The sequence below is a fragment of the Peromyscus maniculatus genome, chromosome 5 (assembly GCF_049852395.1).
Source record: "Peromyscus maniculatus bairdii isolate BWxNUB_F1_BW_parent chromosome 5, HU_Pman_BW_mat_3.1, whole genome shotgun sequence".
Lineage (NCBI taxonomy): Eukaryota > Metazoa > Chordata > Mammalia > Rodentia > Cricetidae > Peromyscus > Peromyscus maniculatus.
In genome coordinates, this window is record NC_134856.1 from 54,542,718 (window position 1) to 54,554,703 (window position 11,986).

The following is an 11,986-nucleotide window of genomic DNA, read 5'->3' on the forward strand; positions in this document are numbered from 1 at the left end:
CTGAGGCCAGTGATGCTCAGCCAGGACCCACCCTGGAGTCCCCAGATCGGCCACATGAGGGCCACCCTAATCCTGAGGGGCTCAATCTCTTAGTCCTTCTTTATGCCTGACCCTGGCCTCTCTGAAGCTACCAGGTGGGGGAAACAATGCCACTGCACTCCAGGAGCCAAGGAAAAGGTTGGCCACTGTTGGGATAGTCTGTACCAGCGTTCAGCATCGTTTGAAGGGGCACAGAAAGTGGCATGCACCTGCTACAGGTCAGGCAGAGATGGACGCAGAACCTGACAATTGAGTTAAGAGGAAAGCCTGGCTGGAAGGTGGGGGCGGAGCCTGGGGGCGGGGTCAAGGCCTGCAGCTGCAGAGGGGCTCCCCCCAGCCTCAGAGGGGCTCCCCCCTTCCTAACCCCTTGCTCTGCACCTCTGCACACTCAGCTGCTTCTCTAGGCTGCTCAGTGTCAATGCGGGGGGGGGGGGGGGGGGTTGCAGTGAAGGCACGACCTTAAAGAATGTCTTTGAGAGATGGCTGGCTGCTGCTAACTGTGACTTATGCCCACTTTGTTCTGTTCTGGTGGATTAGGAACCATAAGTATCTGGGGAAGGCCAGGGTGCTGCTGTTCCCCCAATACAACCACACACCTACCTTGCTACCCAAGATCTTTTAATGACCAATTAAGAAAAAAAACCAACAAGCTGGGCATGGTGTCATAGACCTCTGAGTTCCAGGCCACCTTGGTCTATAGAGCAAGTTCCAGTCCAGCTATGGGCCACACAGAGAAACCCTGCCTAAAAAAGCAAAACAAAACCCAAACAAACAGACAAAAAGAAAAGCCCAACAGTGTCACTGGCTCCATTACAGAAGGTAAGGACACTGAGGGGCCAGCCAGTCCCCAGGAGCTCAGCACTCAGCCCTGAGGTGGCTGAGCAGAGCAGTGGGGCCAAGTCCTCAAGTGCTTTCCTGAGTGTGTGAGCATGCTGGATGCCTAACCCTAGACTGGTAATTCCTTCTGGCCTGTAGTCCGAGCCTTCAGAAAATAAGGCAGGAGAATCCCAGTGGGTTTAAAGCCAGTGCTCAGTTAGGCTATAGAGCGAGACCCTGTCTCAAAAGTAAATACATCCTTTTCCCCGAGACAGGGTTTCTCTGTGTAACAGCTCTGGCTCTCCTGGGACCCACTTTGTAGACCAGCCAGACTAGCCTCGAACTCACAGTAATCCACCTGCTGCTGTTGGGATTAAAGGCATGTGCCGCCACCACCCGTCTCTGCATATATATATACATATATGTATGTGTGTGTGTGTATACATATGTGTGTGTGTGTGTGTGTGTGTGTGTGTGTGTGTGTGTGTATTGGTTTTTTGAGACAGGGTTTCTCTGTAGCTTTGGAGCCTGTCCTGGACCAGCTCTGTAGACCAGGCTGGCCTCGAATTCACAGAGATCCACCTGCCTCTGCCTCCCGAGTGCTGGGATTACTGGCGTGTGCCACCACCACCACCCAGCCTCATAAATATATTTTTAAACCCAAACCTCTCCTCTTGAGCCCTCCACCAGGACAAGGTCATGACAGAACTTCTTATAGCGCCCCCTCTCCCCTTTGGGAAGGTTGTCTGCTGAGCTCTGTTGGACTCCTCTCTTTCGGGCTAAGCTGGCTGGGTCCCCAAGGCCTGCTGAAGTTATTGTGTAGGTGTGTTTTACAAGTGAGAAGACTCAACGGCCCCCAAATGATGAGGAGATTGTGGCACCCCAAAATTGACCTGAGACCCAGCTCTCTATGTGGGAAGCCAACCGGGCACCTCCGCCCTGCAGGCATGGGAAGCAGAGCTGAACGGAGGCCATGCCCATCTGGTCTGCACAAGCAGCCGTATAAAGATTGAGGAAGTATGTCAGATAACCACCACCCAGTCCAGCCCAGTCCACTGTGTGCCAGGAAAGATTAGACAAGGCTCAGAGCTGAGCAGCTGGGTGGACAGTCCCTGAGTGGGTCTGGCTTCATGGTGTGGCCAAAGTGCTTATCTGGAAAGGGGCTGGGGACACCTTTCCAAAAGCTGTTCCTTCAGCCCTCTGTCCTGGTTCAGGCAGCCACCCCTTGCCTACCCTAGCTAAACCACCACCCACCACCCAGAGGAACCCTGAGGATCCTGGTTTTTTATTATTATTATTATTATTATTATTATTATTATTATTATTATTTTGGTTTTTCGAGACAGGGTTTCTCTGTGTAGCTTTGCGCCTTTCCTGGAACTCACTTGGTAGACCAGGCTGGCCTCGAACTCACAGAGATCCGCCTGGCTCTGCCTCCTGAGTGCTGGGATTAAAGGCGTGTGCCACCACCACCCGGCTATTTTTTTTTTTTTAAATCCTGGGTTCTCCTTGACAGAAGAAAATGAGGGGTCAGAAGCCTGCTCCACCGCCACCCATTGGGCTTTTTCATAGGCAGAGCAGAGGCGGAGAGGGGTGCAGCTGTTGGAGAAAAGATGGGGGAAGGCAGACCAACCGGGTACGTGTTTGGAAAGACCAAGTGCTCTTGGGAAGGGAGGAATCTGGGCGGGGGAACAGGAGTCAACCCCCTTGCAAATTCTATTACAAAAAGAAAGGGAAAGTCAGTCGGGCAGGGAAGGGTGATCGGCCCTCCCAGGGTCCTTCTAGAAAGAGTCCTTTTTCTTCTGCAAACCCAATTGTATTGCCGCTTCGGACACCATGGTTTTCCAGGTGGGAGGGTCGGAGAGTGGACTGGAGGGTGCACACGTTGGAGTGGGGGTTCCTGCAGCAGCACCCCAGGCTGGGGCGGAGTTCCTGCTAAGTCTCCCAAGGCGAAGCAAGAGCCCTTTCGGCACAGAGTCCCCAGCGGCCCCTAACTCGGATCGTGTGCTGTTTGTAACCCCATCCTTTTTCCATTAACGTAAACACCACTTGAACAAAAATACACAGGGCCACCTACTTCGCTGGGAAGATGGTCCAGCGCCCACCGACCCGGCTTCTGTCCAGGAGGCGCTCAGGGACGCCAGGTCCCTCTCCCCACCCCAACCCCCAGGCCACCGCACCTCAAGCGGCTTTGAAGCCTGGAACTCCAACCTCTAGAGTCTCACCCCCACGGGCTGGTGGAGTCCCGGTGGCTGGCGGTGGGGAAGAGTCAGCTCAAATTCCTGATTAAACCACTTGCTGATAACACTGGGTAAGCCGGCTCCTCTCTACTGGCCCGCCAGGACACTCCGTGCCCTGCCGCTCCCTGGTGCCCACGGGCACCTTGCAAGGAGTTGTGTGAGTTAGAGCCGGCCAGGCCTTCCTTCAGCTGGAGGACGAGGGGGAAGGGGGTGGGGATAAGGCCGGGCCTGGGACCTCAGCTAGGCATTGGCCACTGGACCTTTTGGTGGAGACAGATCAAATGTATGCAGAGGTGAAGGGTGTCTGCAGTCCCGGGTAACTGAAGGCTGTGGCCATTTAGGGGCTCCCTGGCTTCCACTTGGGCCCTGTGATTGCTGAAAACTGAAAATTGAAAGGTCCTGGAAAATCAGCCAGACCCCACCAACTTCCAAGGCAGGTCTACAGAGGCCCAAGCAGGTGGAGTCTGAAGCTGGCTTTGCCACCACCTTAGGGGCTAAGCTTCGATTGACAACACAACGCTTCTTAACCTAACTTCTAAGAATATTTTCATCACTGGCATCGCTGTCTCCCAGTTTAATAACGTCTCTTAGTTAGTTTTTCATGGGCAAAATCAGACAGAAGCACACCCAATTCACAGACATAGTCACCTCAGAGGCAGCCTGGGTTGCAGAGTCCAGCAGGGAAGCCTTCACCCCTGGCTCATTTTGCACCTCCTGGCCTCAGAGTGGAGGTGGCCTGTACCCAGGGTTGGGCAGACACTCAGACCATGGCCAAAGGGGCAGAAGGTGCTGAACTGGGTCCCCCCTTCCTCAAAAAGTGGCTGATGTGTGCCCCTGTGTCCCGGCTCCTTGGTCCCCCTATTCCAAGGACTTGAGGCAAGAAAGGCTGAAACCTACCCTAAGCCAGACAGGCGATGCCCTGCTGGTATGTGTGGAGAGGGGATGCATTAGGAGAGTGCCTAAGCCAGTTTCCCAGCAGAACGGTGGGATTTGGGGCCCGAGGGTCCTTCCCGGGATTGCACTCCTCCCCCGGCTGGTGGAGCGAAAATAAACACCAAGTTCACAAAATCAGGACCCGTCATTAGCCCAACCGCAGTAAAAGAACTCTCTTCACAGAGCAACAGAAACCAGCCCGGACTGCCAGGGACCCTCCTGCTGCCTTGCCCCCAGGGGACTGGATCCCGATGCAGCTTGGGCCACCAGGCCAGAATTGAGCGAGCGGACTCAGTAGGCTACTAACGGCATGGCACTTTCTCTGCCTCCTCCAGCATCCAGATCACCGACATAACCGCCTCGGCCGAAGGCCAGCCGGAGTTTTTTGTTTTGTTTTGTTTTTCCTGGGAGACTACGATGGGAAAAAAAAAATGTTCCAGACAGACTCACAGAATCGAGGGAGTCTCCACTGCAAAAAAAGGAGAGAGAGAACTTAGGAGCAGGTAGGAGGCGGCCAAGGGCAGCACGGCTCTCACCTCGCCGCCGCCGGAAGGGACTTCGCAAGCTAGCAGAAACCGGGCTAAGCTGGGAGGGAGGGAGGAGAGAGTGCTCGTTCAAGCCCACGAAAGAGCCAATTCGATTCCTAATTAGGTTGGTTTTCATGGTGAATTAAATAGGTCTCGGCCCAATTTGCAGGAAAAATAATGACCCCCTCTGAGGGCATCAGTAGGAGACGGTCTTCAGTTCTTCATAGAGCGAAGGGAGGCAAAAGGGAAGATGACAAATGGAGCTGACCCAGGGATATACCGAAGTATTTGAAATATGTTTGGGTTTCTATTTTCCCAAAACAGCTAATTGTGAACATCGCCCTATGCCAGGGACAGAATTTTCGCAGGCAATTAATTGAGAACTACTAGAAACACGGGTGTGGGAGCTCCCTCGTGCTGGGATAGGGAGTGAAGTACTTTGCGAGCAAGCCGGGGAAATTCCTCTTAAAACGAACAGGCATTAGGGGCTGGAAGTGATCGAACTGTAAAGGACTGGGGTACTTCTGAGCTTTGAGAAAACACATTCAAAAATAAAAGGATGAGAAGGCTGGACCATTCTGTCCTGCTTCGGACTCCTTTTGTTTCTTTTGTCAATTTGCAGGGTAGAAAGCGGCTGGCTGGGCTGGGGGTGTGGTGGTGGTAAATACTGCTGTCTGGGAACAGGGTGAAAGCTGAGTGGGTACCAAATAATAATAGTAAAAATAATAATTATTATAATGATAGCCGTAAACAAAGAAAGAGAGGAGGCAGGAGAGAGAGAGAGAGAGAGAGAGAGAGAGAGAGAGAGAGAGAGAGAGAGAGAGAGAGAGAGAATCTTAAATTGCAAGGGACTAAGGGGCTATCTGTGTGTACTATAGGTTTCTGCAAAGGCGCCAGAAGGAGAGCCCGGTTCATAAGCAACCCCTCCTGGGTCTGTTTATGAGGAGAGAGGGAGCTCTGGCCTCAAAGAAGCTAAGCCCGGGTTCCTTCAAGTGCCTCTGCTCAAAGTCCTTCTCTTCCAAGCCCATACCTCGACAGCAGCCTCCTTGTTAGGGACTCCCTTAACTCCCCAGAGAGGGAGGTCAGAGGACGAGTCCCCTACTCAGCAAGACCACCAGAGCAACTCTGGGACCGCTGCTGCTCCCCCGAGGTGTCCAGCCAGCCCCACTCCACCCCGCCCGGGGAACTTCTCAGGAGAGAGTGGTGCCGGGAAACCGTTGCTCACCCTGCCTGCCGGCTCTGCTCCCTTGCCAAGTGAGGAGGCGGGGAAACCAGTGGGGCTGGGGGGGGGACGACTGGAGGTGTGATTTGGTTAAGAAATGTAGTGGAAAGCTAGAACAACCAGCACCAAGCTTGCCTTACACCCCGGCAGAGTCCGGGACACAGCACCTCCCAGGTCTTCCTCACTGCTGCTGAAGGGATCCGCACGGCTGCCGGTTCCATCCAGAAGGGAAGTCCCTTCCAACAGCTCTCGGGGTACTGAGACTCTTGTGTTCACCCCTGGGTGACCTGTGCTATCCTGCCCTGAAACGGGGCTCAGAGCTGGCAGGTGCTCAGAGCTTCTCCAGGGTCAAGGCTGTCCTCCAGAAGTCTTCAGAGCCCTAAGGGGAAGCCAAGCCGGCTGCGGTGATTCCGCCTATCAGCCACCTGGAAATCCCAGCCTCTGAACGGAGAAGAAGCCTGCTCCAAGAGAAAACCCTGACACACACACACACACACCAAGTGCGGAACTCATCCAGTCTGAGGCCAGGACTAGCTCTGTAGAAGGGGGTACCTGAGATGGCCCCAGCTCTCTTCCCTCAGGAACCAGGCAGGGATACTTGTCCCTGAGAACCCCTCACCTGTCTTCCCACCTCCAATTCTCCTTCCTACTAGCCCATAAGCCCAGGCTAAGACTCCACAGACTTTGGGAAGCTACCTCAAAGCAGCAAGGCTCCAGGGATCTCTGCACCTTGGGAAGAACAACCCCACCCAACAATTACTAGCGTATCTGCTCCTCCAAACCACTCAGAAGAGAGGTGGTATCCTTATTCTTGTTTGCACAGAGAGGCAAGGCCACTGGCTCTGGGCCACAGAGCAGTGGAACCAAATTGTAACCATAAATCGTTACTACGGGACCCAAGTGGTTATGTTTGTTTGTTCGTTTAACGATTTGACATGGTTTGAGTTTACAGTGTCTTTCCTCCCCGACCCACCAGGCTCCTCGAACACTAGTTCTGATGTTTCTCTTCTTATCCATAGGTCAGCTCAGGGATGAGCACGGGCAGTATTCTGTTGGCAAGATGAAGAAACTGAGGCACCAGGAGGAAGAAGGGAGCGCCTTGACGGGCCTGAAATGTTTGCCTCTGTGTGCCAACAGTAGATACTCAAAGCAAAGTTTTTCACCAACAGGCGCGCGCGCGCGCGCGCACACACACACACACACACACACACACACACTTCTCCCTCAGGACCCCATCCAGCAGAGGTACAGAATCTCCCTGTGGGTTCTCAGTCAGCCTAGGTTTCAAGCCTCTCTATGGACACTTTACTCTTTGCTACTGCTCTAGATGAGCCTTAGTCCTCAGGAGAACCTCATCCCCTGTCCCTGTCTGGAGCAAGCACCCCCATTCTCTCCACTGACTTTTCTTCATCACACTCCTGAGGATCCTTCTGCCTCAGCCTTCTGAAATTGCAGGTGCCAGCCATCACCCCCCCTACAACCTCATTTCTTCTCTTGCCACCCTCCCCCAGGCTACTAGTTCATTCTTCAAGGACATTTTTCCCCCTGGATCTCGCTCTGTAGACCAGGCTGGCCTCGAACTCACAGAGATCCGCCTGGCTCTGCCAGGGATTAATCTGCTGGGATTAAAGGCGTGCACCACCACCACCACCACCACCACCACCACCACCACCACCACCACCGCCCGGCTCATTCTTTTATCTGAATGCACAAAACAGGTCTGACCACAAATCCAAATATAAATCCTTCTAACCCGGCTGGGACAAAATAAAAGAGGAGGAGGGGGGGGGGAAGAAGAAGAGGAGGAGGAGGAGGAGGAGGAGGAGGAGAAGAAGAATCCACACTGTAGCTGGCAGGAGGGATGGGAAGAGGGTGTAACCCCCACCCTCTCAGCCAAGCCTGGGTGGGCCTCTGCTGGGAGCTGGCAGGTGAGCCCCCTCCTCCCTTGATGGCCTACTAGGCTGGGTGGAGTCTGCTTCTCTCTGCAAAGGCAGTTTCCACCCTTTCCAGTGCCCTCTAATGAGGCACACTGGTGAATGTGCCCAGGCTGAGGGAACCTTGGGAGTGAGTCCGCACAGGAGCAGGTTCCTGGCAGCAAATTGTTGGATTTCAAAAAAAAAAAAATCTGAGCCTGTTCCCTTGTTCCAACTATTTCAGCAAGAGGGCCGTGGCCTCTCTTGCTGAACCCTCTCCTTTGGGGTGTTCATGCAGACTGTGTGTGCATGGGCTCTGTTGTTAATGCAGACTGTTATGTGTGGGTTCTGTCTTACTATATACCTCTTAAACCTGAAAAACATAAAAATAAAAATATCTGATCCTTGACATTTAATGTGTGTTTTCATGTTGGCTTGTTTGGGAAGCTCATTCTCATCTTTCTCCCCCTTTGCCCTCCGACTCAGTCCTACTTTCTCTAGAAAACCTCAAGCCACATCTCCATCCTCACCTCTGTGATCAGTGCTCCTCTGCTCAGATCCGTCCTCAGAAACCCGCTCTAGTGGTCTCAGTCTCTCTCTGTCTGTCTCTGTCTCTCTGTCACACACACACACACACACACACACACACACACACGGCAGCAACATTCTAACTTTCTAAGTACAAATGCTCGGGCTGCCAGAATAAAAAACATTTGGAGATATGTGGGGTGCCTCTGTGGGAGGAAAGAGCTGCCTAGGAACCAGGTGTCAGAAGTCAGCCTGCAGGAGACTGAGTATCCCTGGAACCTTCTTTCTTGGAGTAATGCATCTGATCCATTCAGGAAAGCTCCATTTCTCAGGGAAGAGCTGTGAATTCTGGAGCTGCAATGCCATCAAGTATTTCACTGAGGGAATCGAGCTCAGGCTTTGGCACGGAGTGCTAACCTTATTTACTTGTTTAGACAGAGTTTTCTGTAGCCCAGGCTACCCTTAAATTCATTGTGTAGCTCAGAATGACCTTGAACTTCTGGTCCTCCTATCTCTACCTCTGAAGTGATGGGATTACAGGCTTGTATCAAGCCTGATTGATTTATCTGGTTCTGAGTGCCACACCCTGGGTAAGGCAAGTGGGTGTTTTGTTTTCATTTTCCTAATTGAGCTATATACGCAGCCTTTTTTTTTTTAAAAAAAAAAAAGGGAAATTATTAACCCATTCTCAAGGTAAAGGGCATTATTGGAGATATAGGTTCTAGAAGCTGGTGATGGCACTTGGCAGGCCACAGACACCGTGAGCCCGCTGTTCCCCTCCTTCCCCAAGTAAGTCCCCTAATGTTTGGCTAGACAGAACACCCAGCAGATTCCTGTCCTTACTGCGAGGCGCATCCCAACACCAGTGGCAGCAGCACGCTTCTCTCAAAGGCACCATACACGTCTGACAGAACCGGCACGCAGCACTCTGTATACCCGAGAACCCTTTTTTCTGTGACCTGCAGAGTTACAATATTCTGCCTCCTGGGCACATGTTTAGAACACACTCCAGAACATTCCACCTGTAACCTGCAGTCCTGACCACATCTCACCACCGAGTATAAAGCAGTTACATTTTGCAGGCTCTTTATAGCCCTCATCTCACGTTCCAGCATTCTGCGCACACACAACCGTTTGTAATGTCCATATTGTTATTTATTTAGGGGGATGGAGTCTTGGATATCCCAGGCTGGTCCCCAACTTGCTAAATTCAAGGATGACCTTGAACTTCTGATTCTCTTGCCTCCACAACCTGAGTGCTGGAATTACAGACCACTGCTGCCCTGGTTTACCAGTGCCAAGGATGGAATTGAGTGTTTCTGTACACACTTTAGTTGGTCACTCTACTAACTAAGCCTGTTGATGGATTAAAAAGGAGCCCTGCCCAGTTAGAATCTTCAAATACTGATGGCATGTGAAGCCACACCAGACCCAGGTCCTCCAGTCGTGGGCAGGGATGAATAGATGGTATTTGTTTGTTTGCCTTTTGCCCCACTACATCCACCTTCTACTCTCCAGTTTCCAGGGTCGTCCTTGGTGCCTGCCCCACGCGCTCACTTTGTCCACAGGTCAGCCTCCGCAGGCAGGCTGTCGTCTGGATCCCGGTGCCCAAAGGCTGATTTTCTACCCACGTCCCCTCCCGTTGCCACCCCCGAACTTCGGCCCGCGTGCCCCGTGCTCCCTCCAGATGCCCCGGGATGCGCAATCTCTCGTGGGGTCCTGGCCGTGCTAATGCGCAGCAGGGCGGCCGGCCTCGCTGTGGGTGGTCGGCGGCGCCCGCGGCCCCACGGCCGAAGCAGGATCTGGTTCCGCGCTCGGGTTTCGCCGGGCGCGCTCTTGGCCGGCGGCTTCACTTAAGCAATTAGCCAATGCAGATACCTGGGGCCCCGAGAGTGGGGGGGGGCGTCCTCCCCGAAACGGGGGCATTCCTGGGGCCAGTGCTGAGTGTAGGGGTTTGATTTGAGATGGGGAAGGCGTCTTGTGAATGTTCAGCTGAGTGCAAGTATCTTCCTACGGACCCGGACCCTGCCTCCCTGGGGACTTTGATATCGTCCTTTCCGGTAGTCCCGACAGTTGGAGCCCGTATAAAGGAAGAAACTTGGTACAAAATGGCCTAGTGAGCATCCAAAGTTGTGAGTTCAAGTCCTACACTGGGAATATTGGGGAGAGCGGCTCCCGGAGTCTCTCAGGAAGCTTTCCGAGTCTGCTCCCTGCAGTCAGACTGGATCCCAGTTACACGAAATGACCAAGGGCCTGGCATGGCCTCCCCAGTCCATCTGAAAAGGAACCGGTGGTGCAATTGGCACTTCTTAAAAAGCTCGGTTGGCGGTAGTTTATGGGTCCAGCAAGGGGAACCATTGATAGACCCTACCACTGAACCTCCGTTTCCCCTCTTCAAAAGCGTGAGATTTAAGAGTGTCTGAGAGCTAACTTTTAACTCATAGGCAAGGCCCCCATTGCTATAAGCGTAGTTTAACTGCACAGAGGGTCCTCCAAGCTACAGGACCCGGGCTTCCTAACCCTCCTGGTCCCCCACTTTCACCTCCCTCCTTAGTAGAAATAGGTATTGGGGTGAGCCTCAGGCTGGTGGGCCCCCTTTCTTTCCTGCCACGGGAACTGGCGACTGCTATCGGCCCCACCCTCACAGGCAGCTTTAGGGCCTAGGCCTGGGGACTGAAGGGTAAGTGGAGTCCCGACTTCAGTTTCCTCCCCAAGAAAGGAAACTGCCTCACCCCAAACCTTAGGAGTCTCCAAGAGAGGGGATCTGTGAAGGACAGTGGTCCCTGGCCTTTCAGGAAAGGAGGGAACAGAGCTGGAGGTCACCTATGGGCAGAGTTTGTGCCTCTGTCTTTGGAGGTCCCCTTGGCCTGCAGACGGAGGCATGGCTGCTACCACCTTCCTGGACCATCCCCCACCCCCAGTGCAAAACGCAGCCTGTGCGGGCTCCGAAGTTGGCCACCTCCCTCAGCTCACCTCTAGCTAAAGGCCAGATATGCAGCACCCTTCTGGAAACTTCCCTCCCTGTTATACAGTCCAAGTCCGTGGGACTGGGGTTGTCAGTGGAGATCAAAATGGAAAGAAAATGAAAAGAGAGGAAAGAAAAGGGGGGAAAGGGAGAGAGAGAGAGAAAGAAAGAAAAAACCGGGAGTATGGGAGTGAGTGGCTTGGGGTGGGGGCGTGCCCTGGCGTATAGGGCCCATTCTTGTGATAGTGTGGTTATGTGTGGGCGAAGGCACAGTCCAGTAACGTGCAAGCTACATGCAGTGTGTCCTCCCCAGGGTGGCGCCCCTGAATTGTACAGAAGTCCCCTGAGAAGGTTCAGGCAGTCTGTGAATGGAGCCGAGGGATGCTGGCTAGGCCAGCTGTGTGAAGCAGAAGCCGTTCTCACAGGGCGTCTATGTGTGCGAACACATAACCACATATAAGCGCTCACATCCCCTTCCGCCCCTTTTCCCTGGTTGGGCCACAGAGTTCTCAAGCCCGTCCTGGAAAAAAGTTCCGGAAAGGCGACTCCAGTCTGCGAACTCGGCCCTACCAAAGGAGGCAGCGACAGAGCGGGAACCTAAGTCAGCAAGCCCCCAGCCTCTTGCACAGATGTGCCAGGCGCCTAGAAGGCGACAAGGCGCCTTCCACCAAAGCTGAAGGCGTGGGGGTGGGGAGAAGATGGGGAACCAGGAATCCAAAGAAACTTGAGGCCGGCGGGCTTTGAAGGAGACCCGCACACACCTCTCCCTGCAGCTCGCGCCAGGGCGCAGCTGCCTGGCTCCT

The 11,986-nt window shown here is 53.6% G+C and overlaps 1 protein-coding gene across 10 annotated transcripts in view; it reads right to left on the bottom strand.

Annotated features, from left to right (window-relative positions):
- Positions 1-11,986, bottom strand: part of LOC143273329 (uncharacterized) — a 36,022-nt gene that overhangs the window by 22,947 nt on the left and 1,089 nt on the right. The window contains exon 2 of one of the 10 annotated variants that reach the window (XM_076572219.1): positions 7,468-10,494. The exons of the other annotated variants lie outside the window; for them this stretch is intronic. Within the exon in view, the coding sequence (XP_076428334.1) occupies positions 10,404-10,494 (91 nt within the window). The 3' untranslated portion in view covers positions 7,468-10,403. Of the gene's footprint in view, positions 1-7,467; positions 10,495-11,986 lie in introns of those variants that run through there. 10 annotated transcript variants of the gene reach the window in all.